This window comes from Lampetra planeri, chromosome 5 (assembly GCF_965212315.1).
Source record: "Lampetra planeri chromosome 5, kcLamPlan1.2.h2, whole genome shotgun sequence".
Lineage (NCBI taxonomy): Eukaryota > Metazoa > Chordata > Hyperoartia > Petromyzontiformes > Petromyzontidae > Lampetra > Lampetra planeri.
The window spans coordinates 982,847-1,001,141 of NC_136111.1; the positions used below are offsets into that span (position 1 = coordinate 982,847).

At 53.7% G+C, this 18,295-nt stretch overlaps 1 protein-coding gene across 2 annotated transcripts; it reads right to left on the reverse strand.

Annotated features, from left to right (window-relative positions):
- Nucleotides 1-5,016: 5,016 nt before the first annotated feature.
- LOC144718616 (uncharacterized) lies at nucleotides 5,017-14,395 on the reverse strand. Of its 2 annotated transcripts, XM_078594012.1 has the most exons (3): nucleotides 13,072-14,395; nucleotides 6,567-6,637; nucleotides 5,017-6,040 (listed from the first exon to the last, which is right to left on the reverse strand). In XM_078594012.1, the coding sequence occupies exons 1-2, from the start codon at nucleotides 13,606-13,608 to the stop codon at nucleotides 6,593-6,595; spliced, it is 582 nt and encodes a 193-aa protein (XP_078450138.1). In that variant the 5' UTR covers nucleotides 13,609-14,395; the 3' UTR covers nucleotides 5,017-6,040; nucleotides 6,567-6,592. The 2 variants fall into 2 exon arrangements, with proteins under 2 accessions (XP_078450138.1, XP_078450139.1); XM_078594013.1 differs by lacking the exons at nucleotides 5,017-6,040; nucleotides 6,567-6,637 and adding an exon at nucleotides 11,089-12,461.
- Between the last annotated feature and the right edge of the window lie 3,900 nt (nucleotides 14,396-18,295).

An 18,295-nucleotide genomic window follows, 5' to 3' on the forward strand; every position in this document is an offset into this window, starting at 1 on the left:
AGCACGGTTGGCTACGTACGGTGCGAAAAAAAGTCCGACCGAGAAATCGAACTCAAGTGGCCGGTGCTCAATAGTGTACTACGCGAACCACTGCGCCACCGCTCCCCCATTGCACACACAGATCGCTGCTGTGCATCAACAACAACAACATCATCATCATCACCACGTGAGCGTGTGGAGTCGTCGGCGTTGACGCAGGCAGACACCGCCGGCTCAAGGCAGCGCCTCTTCTAATTGGCACGCGGAGCGCGGAGCTGCGACTGGCGAACTTGTAGCGCGCTGTGGGTGCACGCGGGGGAGCGGTGGCGCAGCGGTTAGCGCCACGAATTCGATTCCAACAAAAGTGGCGAAGATTTGAGCCGATCCTGGGGCCACCGCTAGGTCGTCTCAGCCTCAACTGAGGTACCCCCTGCGGTGTGTAAACAATCGGCACTGGGAAGACAAAGGCGACCGGGCGTTGTTCCGGCAAAACCACTCCCTCGTGTGTCATAGGCGTTCGCTAACAGCACTTGCCCCAACAGTCTGTTAAAGGCTATACGGTGGGTCTTTGTCTTTGTACGGTGTGGGTGTGTGTATTGATATTGCTCAGGTGAGTGTTGACTCTGATTGGTCGATATGCTGCATAGACACAACTGTAGGCCTACACATGTGTATGTCTACATGTGTGTGCTGTAGGGGTCTCTACATGTGTGTACTGTATGTCTCTACATGTGTGTACTGTATGTCTACATGTGTGTACTGTATGTCTCTACATGTGTGTACTGTATGTCTCTACATGTGTGTGCTGTATGTCTTTACATGTGTGTAACTGTAGGGGTCTCTACATGTGTGTACTTTATGTCTACATGTGTGTACTGTATGTCTCTACATGTGTGTATTGTATGTCTCTACATGTGTGTACTGTATGTCTACATGTATGTACTGTATGTCTCTACATGTGTGTACTGTATGTCTCTACATGTGTGTACTCTATGTCTCTACATGTGTGTACTGTATGTCTACATGTGTGTAACTGTAGTGGTATATACATGTGTGTGCTGTGGGTGTCTCTACATGTGTGTAACTGTAGGGGTCTATGCATGAACATGCTTCCTTGCGAACCTGCGTTGGAATGCGTGACAATGGGTTTGCACATTCGTCTACAACACATAGGCGACGTTTCGAGCATTGGCCCTTATTCATTGCTTTGATGTGGCTGCTATAATAGCATTGACCTTTATCATCGGCTTCATGTCTATTAAGAAGCGACATTTCTCAAAACGTTGCCTAATAAATATTGTTTAATATATATTGTCTCTGATGTTATTATGCTTTTAGGGGAGTGCTATTGATGCACGTGTTGATTTCTGCAGTGTGTACACCGATATTAATTATTGATTCGTGGCGTAGAGTGATTGTATGGTGCAGTGGTGCCTGACATTTTTCTATATTATGTAGGTCCTGTCGTCATGTCTATACGGTGTGTGTGTGTGTTTATGTGGGTCACACCAGTGACGATTAGCAGAACCGGTCCTGGACCTCCCCTAGGTCGACTCAGCCTCAAATGAGTACCTAGTGCGATGTGTAGTAAATATTGCCACTGGGGATACAAAGGCGGTCGGGCGTGGTGTTGTTCACCCACCTCTTGGTGTGCCGTGCCGGTCTTCATAGGTGCTACTCGCTAACAATACTTGCCTCCAGAGTCTGCTAAGGCTATAGGGGGGTCTTTGTCTTTGTTTATGGTGTGTGTGATGATGTATAGTGTGAGATGATGTATAGTGAGTGTCGGCTTTATATGTATTGTATGTGTGTGTGTATGTGGTGTGTGACATTTTCATGACGCATCTATACGATGTGTGTCTGTGGCGTGTGTATGTATCGTGTACAAGGCTTACGCCTATTGTGTATATGGGGTGTGTGTGTGTGTGCATTGTGCGTGAGTGTGGACGGTGGTGTACAGATAGGTTGCCTTCAATTATATTCTGGCAATAACATCTCAATTGGAGCAGAAGTATTTCACGCATTCCACGTATTCCACGTATGGTCTACAGTAACGGCGTGTGTTATGTATGATATATATGGCTTTTGTATGATGCCGTATTTTTTACAGCACGTTTTGCTTATGTATGATATGTGTGTATTGTATATGGTGTGTTTGTGTGTAATTTATATGGTGGACTGTTTTGTATGCGTAGCTGTAGCGAATATCTGAACCGGTTCTGGGCCTTCCCTAGGTCGACTCAGCCTTAAATGCATACCTGGTGCGGCGTGTAAACATCGACACCGGGGAGACAAAGGCGGCCGGGCGTGGTACAGAACACATCATCCCCTCGTGTGCCGTTTCCGCCTTCATAGGTGCTCGCTCACAGCACTTGCCCGAATAGTTTGTCAAACGCTACACGGGGTGTCTTTGGTGTGTGTGGCACGCATATGTGGGATTGTATATATGGCATGTCGGTGTGTGTGTATGTATGTGCGGTACGTCTACAATACACAATGAGTGGTGGGGTGTGCGTTGTGCTTTATTGTGCGTGTAACGTGATGCGTTGGCCATGCATGTCTGTGTATAAATACGTGTTAATATACCGTGTCTTCACAAACGTGTATACACGTGTATACATATACCGCGTCTTTGCGTGTATAGGTGGGAGGATGTACATGCGCTGTACAGACATATTGTTGCGTCGCAGGGCCGTGAGAGGTGGCCACGGCTTCGAGGGGGCTTTCATCCAGCAGTGAACGGACCGTGGGCTGCTTGAGTCACACCGGGCATGCTTCTCTGCATAGCGCGCTCTGCCTCGAGGCAGTTTTCAAGGTTCTGACGTATCGACCACCCCAGCCCCTCTCCAGGGCTTCATTTCTCACTAAATATGTTCCGGCTCGGCGGTAGACTGGAGCAGGCACGCGACTGGTATCCACAGCCTTTGCGAGATGGACACTGGATGTGGTGTGCCGTGTACGAACACATTTGCCGGAGTGTGCCTTACCAACATCGCGTTCACGCTGCGACCCCAATCTTAGATCCTAGCTCACGTAAAGCGCGAGGCAAATGCACACCCTGAGTGCTCATTGTATACGGGAGGACGGTAATAGTCGAGAGGGAGTGTACGTGGACAGATTGTTTTGCCACTCCACTGCTGGATGAAGGCCTCCCACCCCCAGATAGGACTTCAGCACGCTGGACAGCGCGCGTTGGTGGAGGCCGTGGGCATAGACACGGCGCCGTAGTGCAGTACAACAATGATTCTGCATTGATATAAGCATTCATTCATACAGCAGTGGTTCGACGGTAAGTGATGATTCAATAGTAATTCGCTCTCAATGGGTATAACGCGATGTTGAGACTGCCCTGTGAAGGTGTGGAGCAAACGAACTTGCAGCGCCTGCCCGCCTGTGTGTGTGTGAATACCATGCAATGCAGGCACGCATTCACACACACACACACACAATATCACCTCGTGTAGCCTCAACAGGCTGTTGGGGGTAATTGCTGTTAGCGAGCACCTATTAAGGCCGGCACGACACTCGAGGGGGTGGGTGGCCAGAACCACGCCCGGCCGCCTTTGTCTCCCGAATGCCGATATTTAAATACCGCACAAGGTACTCATTTAAGGCCGAGTCGACCTAGGGGAGGCCCAAGCTCTGATCAGATAATCGGCACTGGTGTTGTCAGTAAGCGGACATCGAACTTGGGTCGTCGGGATCGTAGCGCAGCGCGCTAACCGCTCCCCACACCTTCACACACAATGGCATACACACACACACTGGCATACACACACACACGTAATCGCCCTCCTACACACACATGTGTGTGTGTGTTGCGACGCTGGCACAGGTGCGATGGATGATGCGCAATGGGGAGCGATAAGCAATACAACGAGCACGTGCTCCGTATCAGCGCGCGCACAATGGGCGGCGTGGAGAGGATAATGAGTTGGCCGTGGAGCGCGCGGCATTCCTGTGGGGCAGTGGAGAGGCGGGCCAGCCCGTGACGTGTACCCAGCCCGCGGCGTGTACCCAGCCCGCGGCGTGTACCCAGCCCGCGGCGTGTACCCAGCCCGTCGCGTGTACCCAGCCCGTGGCGTGTACCCAGCCCGTTGCGTGTACCCAGCCCGCGGCGTGTACCCAGCCCGCGGCGTGTACCCAGCCCGCGGCGTGTACCCAGCCCGCGGCGTGTACCCAGCCCGCGGCGTGTACCCAGCCCGCGGCGTGTACCCAGCCCGCGGCGTGTACCCAGCCCGCGGCGTGTACCCAGCCCGCGGCGTGTACCCAGCCCGCGGCGTGTACCCAGCCCGCGGCGTGTACCCAGCCCGCGGCGTGTACCCAGCCCGCGGCGTGTACCCAGCCCGCGGCGTGTACCCAGCCCGTCGCGTGTATCCAGCCCGTCGCGTGTACCCAGCCCGTGGCGTGTACCCAGCCCGTGGCACACGCGGCGTGTACGCACCACGTGTACCCGGCACGCACACACCGCAGGGTGTAGGCTCAGCCCCAGAGGGAGTGGCTGACGGATTTAGTTTTTGCTACACACGGGCAGAGACAGATACCCTCGTCTTTATTATGCATACACGCTCGTTGTAATTAGCTGAAATAATCTTGATGTATAGAGGACTGCAGAGCTTGGGCAATTGCTGGTAGCGCTGGCTTACTGCATGGCTGCCGCCCGGTATACGGGAGGGCGTGGGTTCGATCCCGACCACGACGTCGGTATATTTGGAGTTTGCGTGTCTCTCTCCCCCGTGAACGTCACAGTTCTTGACCATCGGCGATCATCCCTTGGAGCCGTGAGCCCGTGGTCACGTATCCTGCCCAAGCCACACTTACTGTCCTGTAACCGCTTGAATGATATCACCTGCGCGTGTCCCTTCTCTAACGCGCGTGCTCCTCTTGCTAGCACCCCCACCCCACCCAGTGCGATTGAACGCGTGCACGCGACCGCCGTGCGGGGCAGGCGCGCGTACACGAGGGGACGTGCCGGGCAGAGGTCTGCACGCTGTGCCGCTCGCGTCACGCACAAGATGGGCATTGGCAGACACGGGGGGAGGGACACGCGGCTCGATTCGACTCGTCGAGTTATTTTATTTTATATATAAAAACCGTGCACGCCTTTCGTCTTATTATAACATTCACCGACATTTGTACAATTTTACATGCAGACACGTCGCCACGTGTTTATGAGCAGTGCTTGATTTCAACGGAAGAGTCCGGAACGCTGCTACGTGACGTTTTATTCCCACGGCCCTCTCCAAACCCACCCGGGTCCACTCTTACACACGAGACTCATCCTGGTCTCTTGGGTTCTCATCCGGTTTTTAACAAATGAACCTGGCACTATGAACAGGTTGTTTTAATTTGTATATTTTTTAGTATATATAAACATGTTTATTGGAATTGTAGGGCAGTGGGCTGCACTAATATCGGATTATGACGTTTCGGCGTGCTTGTTCCTCACACCGATATCCCGCAACTCCCAACTAGTCTCCGAGCAGCGTTCCGGAAAATATCTCGTAAAGAAATGAAGCCCCTGGGTGTAACTTACACGTACATCGAATACGCGCGCACACACACACACACGCACGCACACGCACGCACACGCACGCACACGCACGCACACGCACACGCACGCACGCACGCGCACGCGCACTCACCCGATACACTCAGCTCCGCAGCAGCATCGGCGGCGCACGTGTACACTGATTATTAATTATCATCATTACCATCATTAATTATTACTCGTGGTCACTATGTACAAAGCTCGTAGGATGCATTGATATCACTCTTGAGGCTGTGCCAGTTTTGATTTGGTTGAGACGAGGTCTGCGGAGTTTCCGTGTGGCTCAACGCGCGCCCACACGCGCGACGGGACGCGCCGCGGCGTTTGTCGCGCAGGATTTGGACGAGAGAGAGAGAGAGAGACAAAATAAGGGGAAAAAAACATTCTACAGCGGTCACTGGCGAAACGGTCTAACGTGTGATCGAGAAAGAGTCGAGAGGAGGAGGAGGGGGGCGAGGTATGGTGGCTTTCGTCGCTTGGAGGTATTCGGGGCTAAGCCCGCCCGCAAACCTGCAACACAAAACGCGACGGCGGTGTTGTTACCACGCGCGCACACGCACAGTGCAAGGGTAAAGGCGGAGCCCTGCAATTGCACGCTCGAGTCACTGCTGGCGGAATGGACCTTCACTCGGAGGGTAGGGGGTGGGCACGATAGAGCCCCTCTTGAGAAGAAATTTGGCTATCTTCCACGCTTTACAGACGTCTAGAAGGAGGTGGGATTACGCGCGCCTTGTACGTATCTATGTATGTATCTAAGTGTGTACATTGCATACATGTGTATCTACATCCCAACATAGCACATGGATGGAATTAACAAGACGCACGCGCGTGAATTGTCTGCGCAAGAGCTCTCGGCCTTATCCGTGGATGGCCGAGTGGTCGTGCATGCACGCAGGTCGCTATGCATGCACGCAGGTCGCTATGCATGCACGCAGGTCGCTATGCATGCACGCAGGTCGCTATGCATGCACGCAGGTCGCTATGCATACAGGTGTGCAGGTAGACACGCGTCTGCGCCACAGTGACGAGCACGTACCAGTATCTGGTTCCGATGCAGTGTTCTTAGAGCTGAGGTGATTTGTCAACAGTCGCGTCCACGTGGAGAAACTGCGGGACACGAACAGCAGCAGCAGCAGCAGCAGACGCGGAGATTCAATGCAGACTCAACTCCCTCACTCCACACATACATTCGTTCAATCCGCTCACTCCACTGTCAATGGCTCATTCATTCAACGACTGACATTCATCCAACTCATGGCGGTGGCTTTAACTCATTCGGCTCACTCCAGGGTTTTTCACGCACTTACTCGTGTCATTCATGTATTGATTAATCTCGCTCAAGTGTCGTTCATTAATTCGTTCAGCTCACGCCAGGAGTGTAATCCATTCCGCGATTCACTCCATCGTGATTCACCCATTCAGCGCACTCCACTGTCACTCGCACTCACGATGATGACACTGCACACCCGGACCTTTCATTCACTCGGCTCCCTCCAGCGAAATTCATTCAGCTCCACCGGAATGTCATTCAATCATCGATGCATTCACACAGCCCATGCCCGTTCACGATGTCTCCAGCAAGCTCGATCTGAGGAGTGATAATGATAATGTCGTTTACCCAGGAAAGCTTCAATGAGGCTCAAGGCACTTTTTCAGGAGGGTCCTGCTACATTGGGATGTTTGGCCAATCCCATTAACAATGGGAGTTTGGCTTCGTGCGGGGGAGCACTGGAGAATCCGGAGACGACTCAAGACGCGTGAAAGGCGGTTGACGCTCAACGTTCCGCACAGATGGATTCTCGAATCCCACTGCCGCCGCCTGGCCAGCCTCAATTGCGAAAGCCGCGTCGTTTCGCGTCGTTTTGGTCTTTTTGGGGGTTTTCCTAGATCCGGTTTGTGTAGTAAAGGGAAGGAAGCGATGACGAGGGGCGGCGGGGGGAGTCGGTGGCTGTGACGAACTCTGTGATTGGCACAGACACCACCACGTGCGCACGTGTGTACACACGTGTGTACATGCACGACCTCAGAGCAGGGTGTTTACTGGATGTGGCGTGCCGGGTGTGGACTTATATGTCCGGAGAGAGACGTCGCTGTTTTACCACGTGCACACCACGTGCACTGGCCTCGCGATCATCCCACGGCGGAGGCCAAGCGGGCTTGAGCCTGGCTAGTGCTGGGATGGCGGCCTGCCTGTAGGTATAGGACAGGTTTGCGAGGTGGCCAGCAGAACAAGTACAGCCATGCATTATTGCATCCATCTGTGCAGAGCGTTGAGCGTTAGACCTTGGTCTGCCGCGTGGGTTTTATCCAGGTTTGTCGAGTCTTTACTTGAACTAGGAATTGACCAAACATCCCATTGCATGACCCTTCTGAAGGAGTCGAGACACGGTGAGATTATCCTGAGTAAATAAACAGTGGGCATCCATCTTATTGATGTTGTTTTACAAAGGTGAAGTGGAGTTCGAGAAACGGCGACGATCGGGTTCTGCGCTTTACCCACACGTGCCAGGACTGTGGAACTCCACGCGGACAGACCTCGCCCCGCTCGCCTCGGACGCACACCACACGGCTAGGCGCTGTTAGCGAGCACCCAGTAGTTGTGTTTGCGCGATTCGTTTACCCCGCTTGTACTGTGCACTCCGATTGCGTTGTTTGTATTGTTTGTTGTTGTTGTAACCGTCTCACCTGCCCCGACTGGGCACCAGTGAACAGGATCTCTAAAGCTCATCGATTCCTCCAGTGTCAACAACTATTCTGGTTCGGATTGAGGCCAGTGCTGATCGCGAGGCGCTGGCCGCCGCAGCCACCTTTGTCTCCCCAGTTCGGCGGTTCCCACCACACGCCGACCAGGCATCCATTCAGGGCCGCGCGGGGCTGCGTGTGACACATTTCCGCGCGGATCTATTCGAGAATCCATTGCTGTAATGCAATATTCCTGGGCCTCCTCGTGTGCTCCACGCAGCACACTGTGCAAGCTACACCCATGTAGGGGTATTGCACGCGCGCGTTAAAGCGCGCACACAGCAAACGTCGTCTCAAAGCCGCGACTTGCGCAATAAATACGTTTTCTTCGTGATTAGCTCGAAGCGATCGGCCAGATGTAAAGTTACGTTCGTCGTCTTTCTCCATCTAAAATTGGAGCGGGGGTTGGAGGGGGGGGTGGAGGGGGGTGGAGGGGGGGTCAGGTGAGACCGCGATGAGCCGCGCGGCGGAGCGGGAGGTTCGTGCCGCCGTGAGGCCCCAGGCAGGGGCGAGCTGCGGAGATGCGTGTTGTTGTTGTTGTGTGGGAGATGCGTGTTGTTGTTGTTGTTGTGTGGGAGATGCGTGTTGTTGTTGTTGTTGTTGTGTGGGAGATGCGTGTTGTTGTTGTTGTTGTGTGGGAGATGCGTGTTGTTGTTGTTGTTGTTGTGTGGGAGATGCGTGTTGTTGTTGTTGTTGTTGTGTGGGAGATGCGTGTTGTTGTTGTTGTGTGGGAGATGCGTGTTGTTGTCGTTGTTGTGTGGGAGATGCGTGTTGTTGTCGTGTGGGAGATGCGTGTTGTTGTTATTGTTGTTGTGTGGGAGATGCGTGTTGTTGTTATTGTTGTTGTGTGGGAGATGCGTGTTGTTGTTATTGTTGTTGTGTGGGAGATGCGTGTTGTTGTTATTGTTGTTGTGTGGGAGATGCGTGTTGTTGTTGTTGTGTGTAGGGGGGGGGTGGGGGTAGATGCGTGTTGTTGTTGTTGTTGTGTGTGGGGGGGGGGGAGATGCGTGTTGTTGTTGTTGTGTGGGAGATGCGTGTTGTTGTTGTGTGTGGGGGGGGGGGGGGAGATGCGTGTTGTTGTTGTTGTGTGTGGGGGGGGGGAGATGCGTGTTGTTGTTGTGTGTGGCGGGGGGGGGGGGAGATGCGTGTTGTTGTTGTTGTGTGAGGGAGGGGGTAGATGCGTGTGGTTGTTGTTGTGTGGGGGAGAGATGCGTGTTGTTGTTGTTGTGTGGGGGAGAGATGCGTGCATGTTGTTGAGTGTGTGGGAGAGATGCGTGCGTGTTGTTGTTGTTGTGTGGGAGAGATGCGTGCATGTTCTTGTTGTTGTTGTTTTGTGGGAGAGATGCGTGTGTGTTGTTGTTGTGTGGGAGAGATGCGTGCGTGTTGTTGTGTGGGGGAGATGCGTGCGTGTTGTTGTTGTTGTGTGTGGGAAAGATGCGTGCATGTTGTTGTTGTTGTGTGGGAGAGATGCGTGCGTGTTGTTGTTGTTGTGTGGGAGAGATGCGTGTGTGTTGTTGTTGTGTGGGGGAGATGCGTGCGTGTTGTTGTTGTTGTGTGGGGGAGATGCGTGCAGGTTGTTGTTGTTGTGGGAGATGCGTGCGTGTTGTTGTTGAGTTGGGGAGATGCGTGCGTGTTGTTGTTGAGTTGGGGAGATGCGTGCGTGTTGTTGTTGTTGTTGTGTGGGGAAGCTCGTGTCGCGGCGAGGCCGCTGCGCGTATCTGAACAGGTCCTTTGGTCTCCCCTAGGTAGACTCGGCCTCAAACGAGTCACTGGTGCGATGTGTAAATGTCGCCACTCGGGGGACAAATGATCGTGTGCCGTGCCGGCCTTCATCGGTGCTAGCGTCCAACAATCACTTGCCCCAAAAGTCGTTAAGGCTATACGGGGGAACTGTGTCTTTGGTTTAGCCTCGATTTGTGGCTAACCTCTCTCGAGATGTAAATACATCAAGCCCCGTTGCGCTGTTCCGGGAATGACTTTGACACCGCCTCAAACATCTCGCTGAATGTTGATCCCCAGGTGTGACTTGTAGAAGTATAACGCGGTACAATAATGTAGGGTTCTTGTGGTAGTGCCTTACGCCGATAATCCTGACGCATCGGCAGCGTTCCATCAGATATGGAGTGCTCAATTGAGCCCTGCCTGACGTCAGTACAGCCACAACGCATGTGATGAACACATCCCGCCTCAAACACATTTACTGAATCTGCCAAACTTGACAGATGTCGCCGGAGTGTCAGTCAGGATCAGGGTTCGTGAAGTTGTACTTTTGCAGAATGCCAGCTGAGAAGATGAATAAGACCCTGAACTCTGTAGTCACCTCGACGACTCGCACTCACAGACGTTGCATCTTGGGCTGGCCGGCACACTTCTGCACACAGCAGTCTGACGTGAAGCGAGTGTTTGTGTAATTAAGACAACTATCTCCCTAGAGCGTGAACAGGCGTTTAGGTCAAGTGCTGTTAGCGAGCCCCTATGAAGGCCGGCACGGCACACGATGGGGTGGGTAACCAGCACCACGCCCGGTCGTCTTTGTCTCCCCCCTCGTGACGACGTTTACACACCGCAGTTAGGGCTGAGTCGACCTATGGGAGACTCAGGACCGGTTCAGATAATCGTCACTGGTTGTTGGTGGCCGTGAGCGGTAATCGAACATGGATAGTCAGATTGGTAGCGCACACACACGTGGCGCACACGGTACGTGCATCACGCCGTGTGAGCGATCGGCGATTAGCGCACGTGTACACAACGTGCACACAACGTGCACACCAACGTGCACACCACGTGCACACAACGTGCACACCAACGTGCACACAACGTGCACACAACGTGTGCCGTCTACGCAAGACCTGCGTGTGCCCTTCGCGTACGGAAATGACATTGCAACATCGGAGACGAGGATCCCCGTACATTCTCTGGCAGCCGGCCGCACGTGCTGACAATCGATTGGCTTTAGCGTCGCACTCCACGGGAGGCGGAGCATTTGGTTCACGGGTGACGGGGATCGTTCCGGGCATCATCGCGCGACTCGGAGGCCGGCGAAGAAGCTTCACCGGCCGAGCTCGTCCCGCGAGCGATGCCGAGCAGCAACATCCCGTGGCGGCGTGAAATGTTTGCGGCCTCCGCGTTCGACAGAATTATGGTTTCGAAAAAAAACAAAACCGTCCTAGGTAGGTCACGGACGTATCCGCACCGACCAGAGATGAATGATTACGTTGTCACCGTGCGACTGTGCAGTATTACACGAGTCACCGAGAATAAACGATTTGCTAATGACAATAAAAATATTCGAAAGACATTACTGCCCGACGTTTCACGTCACCAGCCTCCATCAGAGAGACTGGTTGTAATATCTACGGCTAATCCTTCCGTGCACGATCGCTTTGCGGTAGGGTATGTAGGTGGGTCGTGCATCAATCGATGTGTTTTTTTTAAATTTTCAATTGAATCAGTCGAGAGCTCATTGAAAGTCAATATCGCGACGACACCGTGAAGGCGGTGCTCGCGCGTGCAGCGAGTTGGGGCGCGAGTGGCACCACGCGGGGTTCCGTCGGGGGTCTTCAAAGGTCACGGCCCCCCGCCACGGGCACGCCAATGCCGAGCAACTTCGCTCACCGCGACCGACGCTGCTGGATGAAGAAGAGCGGTGGCGCGGTGGTTAGCGCAGTGCTGGTTGTCCGCGTTCGATACCTGACCACGGCTATCGTTCGTGAACGAGTGACATCGGCAACCGGTGCCGGGCATCGACCCGCACGGAGCGGCGATGGTGACGTATGGTGAGGCAAGTTGCTGAGGGCATTGCGAGGGCAGAAATGTAGGGAATCACTCCCCGAAGTGAACGTATGTATGTTGAACTTCTTGTGTGTATGTTGAACTTTGTGTGTATGTTGAACTTCTTGTGCGTACGTAGCCAACCGTGCTAATCGACAACAAACTAAACACGAAAAAAAGTTCTAAATACATATTTGTTGTTTATCTAGGTTTACAAGTGCACAGCTTCCAGTGGCTTCCAAAGATCGAACGTAGCGTGGGCGTACGGGCCGCGGACCACGACGAGCAGACAGAGTGCTGCGCGCGGCCTGCTGGCGATCCCGTCTGTGCGGACTTCACGACAGCCCAACTGCTGCACCACACGCGCATGATGCACCGTCTCGACCAGGCTGCACCACACGCGCTCTGGCACTCAACTCTAACCGCGTTCCACGTGGGGCGACATAAACCAAATACTCTTCATGTATTGTCATCCACATTGCAAGCGTATCATGCAAACGTAGACATTGCACGTGGTCTACATTTAGTGACGTACTACACACATATCCACACGCGATACACTTAGCCTGGCATTCAATACACACATTTTACACATATGTGATATACACTACATGGCATTTATAGCAAATTACTAACCCAGTAAAATTTTGACATTTTTCGCGTAAGATCAAACACACACACGAGATCAAATTTACTTGACGTTTTATACGTCACAATTACATAAGGTCCATTTGGAACGGCATACACGTGTACACACACGTGTACACACACACACACATGTCATGCGCGTTGCATGCCCACGATCATGCACATCACACGTGTGTTCATCGCTCTCTACGGAACTCACGTGGATTTTTCAATGCCCGCGTACACACTTGTATCCACAGCGTGTACCCACGTGTACCAGCATGCATGCAGGCATGCCCACGTGCACCCTCATAAACCATGCAACGTGGTACCAATCACGTATCATTCGCTCGTACCAACCATGCACCACCCACGTGCGCCCTCGTGTATCCACCACTCACCTCCACCCCGACATCGGCGCTCGCCCTGCGTACGGCCGCCGCGGCGCTTGAGGTCACGGTTGGAGCCCAGACCCCGGTCGCCTGGTTGATGGGCACCAACGGCAGCCGACGGTGCTCGCTACCCACGGCAGAAGGAGGAAGAGGAATCATCTCGCCCCAGGGGTGGCCGCCTCCCCCGTCCCTTCGCTGCCTCCTCCTTCGCCTCTGCTGCAACTCCTCCTGCTCCTCTTCCTCCTCCTCCTCCTCGTCCTCCTGCTGCTGCTGCTGGGGCTCTCCAGCCGGCTCGGGGGCCCCATCGAGCGCCAGCTGCAGGTCCCCGATGTAGTCGATGACGTGCTGCAGCAGCTCCGTCTTGCTGATGCGCTTGCCCGGGGGCACCGTGGGCACGAGGGCGCGGAGGCGCGCGAAGCAGCCGCGCATGTCCGCGGCCGTGCCCGCCGAGACGCCTCCGAGGCCCGACGCGCCGGGCAGGAGCAGCAGCGGGCACGGGGAGGCCTTGCGCAGCAGCCGCGCGGCGCCAGGAGTGTTGGCCCTCATCGCGAAGCGACGCGGGGGGTGGTGGCGTTAGTGGTGGTGAGTGGTGAGATGTGAGCGAGATGCGCGAGATGAGCGATGGGTGAGGCTACGCGTGTGTCTGCGTGTGGTGAGTAACGTGTCTGCGAGTGAGTGTCTGATTGTAGCTTGCGGATACTCGCTAACAGCACTTGCCCCACGAGCGTGTGTAGGATACACGGGGGAGCTGTGTCTGTGTGTGTGCTTGAGGTAGCTATGTATCGTAGCTTTGCTGCGTTTGTGCAAATGTGTAGATGCGTGAATACTGTACGTAGCTGTACGCGTGTAGCTGTACGTGTGCACTATGAATCCGTGTTTACACTGCACATGCGTGTCGGCGCGTGTACCCGATGCATGTGCACACCGGGATACGAGTTCTCAGGCGTACGGCTGTGTACACTGGGCGCGGCTGCGTCAAGGTCTCGCTGGGCGTGAGCGCTCTGCGTGCACACCTGCAACTGTCGTGCGTGTACGTGCGCACCAGCTGTGCTAGGTGTGTGTCCGACGTATCCACCCCCGCGTCGTATGCCCCGCACCTCTACTATGCGTGTACGCAGCGTGTGTGTGTGTGTGTACGTACGTATACAGCGAGCGCTAATAATCATTCGGCGTCACCGCCCCGGGTCGACTGCGGTACACAATCTCAATCGAGTCCTAGCCCTGCCCGTCCACCCTGCTGCGTACACGTGCTGTGTACACTACAGTATACGTGTGGTGGTGGTGGTGATGATGATGATGATGCAGGCGTGCGCGTGTGTGTGTCGGGGCTCGTAAGCGCCTCTGCGCGTCTCCGTGTCTCTGAGCGCTTATATAGTCACGCGGCGGCCAATGCGCGCGCGTCACATCACGAGGGGCGTGCGTGCGGCGATGATGATGATGATGGGACAGGCACACAGACAAGCACACTGGCGTTATTGTATTATCTCTATTATTAATAACAAAAGGACTACGCTTGTTTAAAGCATCACTGGTGAATCTCATGACTATCGTTTAGCAGGGTTTTGCCAAGTTATCGTGGAAAAAAATAACGAAGTTGTGTGTGTGTGTGTGATATAGCTGCCCTCCTCCTACTCGCCGGGGTTGTCACAGAGCGCGTGATACCACACGTCGCCTCGACACAATTGAAAGGGCATCCCCAGTGGCAGCTTTCCCTGTGCGCCACCAAATATATTCAGGACCTGGCACGCAAACGGTCATTAGTCTGCCAGCAGGGGGCGATGATTGTTATGTACGGTTTATATATTTTTCAAATTTTGAAAATTTGGACTGGCGCATGATGTCCTACTCTTGCGAATGACGTTAGGGGGTATTTAGCGTCCACTGTGGGTGCAGTAGACGGCGCGTAGTGATAATGTTACGGCGAATACACCCGCAGTATTGATCAGGGCGGCCGCTGGAAGCGAACTGTGAACCCGTGCATCGAGCGGCGAACGCGCAACCACCAGGCCAATGGTTGTGGCGCACGGTGTAGCGCCTCTAGCGGCTGCAAGAGTCAGATAATAACTTTTAACGTTTAATAAACCGATTAATACAATCACATGTCGTTACTTCCCATTAAAGCGACGCTCAAACACACAAACTCGTTTGGGCTGGGTCCCATAGTGTATGCGGAGTGCTTCTGCTAGTGATGTATGATAATACAACATCAGTTGTTTACCAAAACGGACTGATGATGACACCCAGAAAGGCCAAGACCGGTCCAGAGTTTGCTTGCTAAGACCAATGCAGCTTCTGGAGAGTATTGGTCTGGAAAGCCAATCGACTGGACTTAAACATCTATCTATTCATATCAAGTAGAGACGAGACTTGTATTGATTGACGTCGACGCATTGTGTACTGCGTGGATTCAATAGCAGGGGTGTAACGGTTAATCGAGTCGTCGATGAACATCGATTATCACTTACGATATCGTCCATCGAATCACGAGGGGAGTGCGCACCGGGATGAGGGGGTGGGGGGTTCACGCCCTGGGGTTTATGTAGTCAGGACGAGACGATCTATCGATTACATCGATTATGAGGTTCCATATACTGTCAATGCATACGACTATATGACTTAGGATTCGTGCGTCACTGTCCGAAGTTTTTCTTTTTAATCTCAGTGTAGGGACGTAACTGGATGTGTTAACTCAAAAGACGCGTGCACGCGCACGTTGTGCTCACGTGACGCTGGCAGAACAAAGGGGGTGTGACCACGTGAGCGCTCGGCGAGCGCCACGTGCAGTCACATGGATGTTCTCGTCCCCGCCGTAGGAATGTGTAATGTCCACCGCGGCCTGATTTCCGACTTTGACGCTGAATGAATCCACGTCGTCGCGAGCCGCCACGTCTACAAATAACCTTCGCCCAAATACAATGAAGCCGTCACGCGATGCACACGCCTGATGATTGCTAAACAATAGCCACATGATGTGGCGTAGAACGATCGGACTGTACATCCACTGCACGTGTCCGTCACGTGGCGCAGAGATCACCGGTGTCCAATGATTGTACCCGTAATCAGCGTCACGTGTCGCGTGATTGTTCTAATCATCGCGGCAGCAAGTAACGGATGAATGTTTTAATTAGCGGCGCTAAAAACTTGGCCGCGGTAAGGCCCATGAGGCCGTTGGTTCGCCACATCTGGTTTCAGGAAAAGTCCACGTGAGTTCGTGCAACTCAAAGCAGCCTGGACGTGGTGTGCTATTCATCTGTGCATAGCTCTGAGCAAGTGATGGAAATTCCACATTACTATGGATAGGGGCCAAATCTAGCTATAGAGGATAACCGCAGTTTGACCTGCTGGTTGGTAGAGACTTGCGTATGATAAAAAAAGGTGCTGTACAGAATTGATGGGTCAGTTTTAGTTTTTATTTGTCCCGACGGAATTTCTGAAACGCGGATTAGGATTTGGCGTCGTGGGTGGTGATGAAAACAAAACTGGCATCAAGACAAAGACAAAAGACAAAGATCCCCGTATAGCCTGGGCAGACTGTTGGGGCAAGTGTTGTTAGAGAGCGCCTATGAAAGCCGGCACAGCACACGAGGGGGTGGGTGGCCACCACGCCCGGCCACATTTTTCTCCCTCATGGCGATGTTTACACATCGTACCAGGTACTCATTTGAGGCTGAGTCGACCTAGGGGAGGCCCAGGACCGTTTCAGATAATCGTCACTGGTGTTGGCCGTGAGCGGGAATGAAACCCGGGTCGCGAGGTTCCTCACGCACCGTAGCGCTGACCGCTACACTACCACTGACGGAAAATAATATTGGCATTGACACGATACAAACAACAACAACAGCTACACACACAGACACGCGCGCCGTGTGTCCATGGCGTTTGCATCGATGATAAATAATAATAGTCGATTTCGTGGCGTGCACGCTGCTGCGATGCGCGCGTATCGTGAGTGTCACGGGGGGTGACGTCGAGAAGAAGAATGGTGCTGGGTGCAGGCCCCATGACGACGACGACGCCGTCGTGGACCCAGCTGGGTCCAGGGAGCGGTGCTCGTTGTGCGCGTGCGTCGACGTGGCCATTCGTTCTCCACTCGGAGCGATCTACACAGTGCAGCAATGCCACTGTTACAAGGCCAACGGTGCTGTTTGTTGCAGGCCGCGGTCAGCGCGTGCCGCGCTACGAACCCTGCCGGCCACCACCATCGGTGACGATTATCTTAACCGGTCTGGGGCTTCCCCTAGGTCGACTCGGCTTCAAATGAGTACCTGGCGCGGTGTGTAAACACCGGGGAGACAAAGGCGGCCGGGCGTGGTGTTGACCACCCACCCGGCCTTCAAGGTGCTCTGAAACAGCACTTGCCCCAACAGTCTTTTAAGGCTATACGGGGGATATTTTGTCATTGTGTGATGGTGTAAGGGGCTGGGTGTCTGTTGTTGTGATAGTGCGAAGGAGATTGCGTGTGGCTTTGTGATGGTGTAAAGGTATTTGTGGGTTTGTGATAGTGTGTGTGTGTCAGCGCTGGTGCAGCGGGTAGCGCGCAGCACTCCCAGGCCAGCGACCCGAGTTCCACTCGGACTCAATGAGCAGCCGGTGTGTAAACATCGCCGCTGGGGAGACGAAGGCGGCCGGGCGTGGTGCTGACCACCCACCCCCTTGTGTGCCGCTCGCTAACAGCAATTGCCCCAAAAGTCTGTTGAGGCAACACGGGGGGTGGTGTATGGATATGTGTGTGTGAGCTTGTGATAGTACAAAGGGGGTGTGTGGGTTTATCTTAATGTGTGAGCGAGTGATGGTGTAGGAGTGTGGCACTGTGTGTGTGTGGAGGCCACGTATCACACACGTGCGCGTGTGTGAGCGAGTGATAGTGTAAGTGTGGCACTGTGTGTGTGTGGAGGCCACGTATTGCACACGTGCGCGTGTGTGAGCGAGTGATAGTGTAAGTGTGGTACTGTGTGTGTGTGTGGAGGCCACGTATTGCACACGCGTGTGGGTGTGAGCGTGCTACCCACGATGCCTTTGAGGCTCAGGGAGTGTTGCATGAAAAGCCACATTGATAGCCATCAACAGCTTGTGGTTTAGCAGAAAGAACCACACAGAATGTGAACAGAATTTGACAGCAGATCTGACCAAAATTTAACGCTTTTCACATTCGCACGTTAAGTATAAATCCAACGCTTCTGGGCCATCGCTCTAATTCGACAATGCCATGTTAACAATTGTAACACCGTGTTGA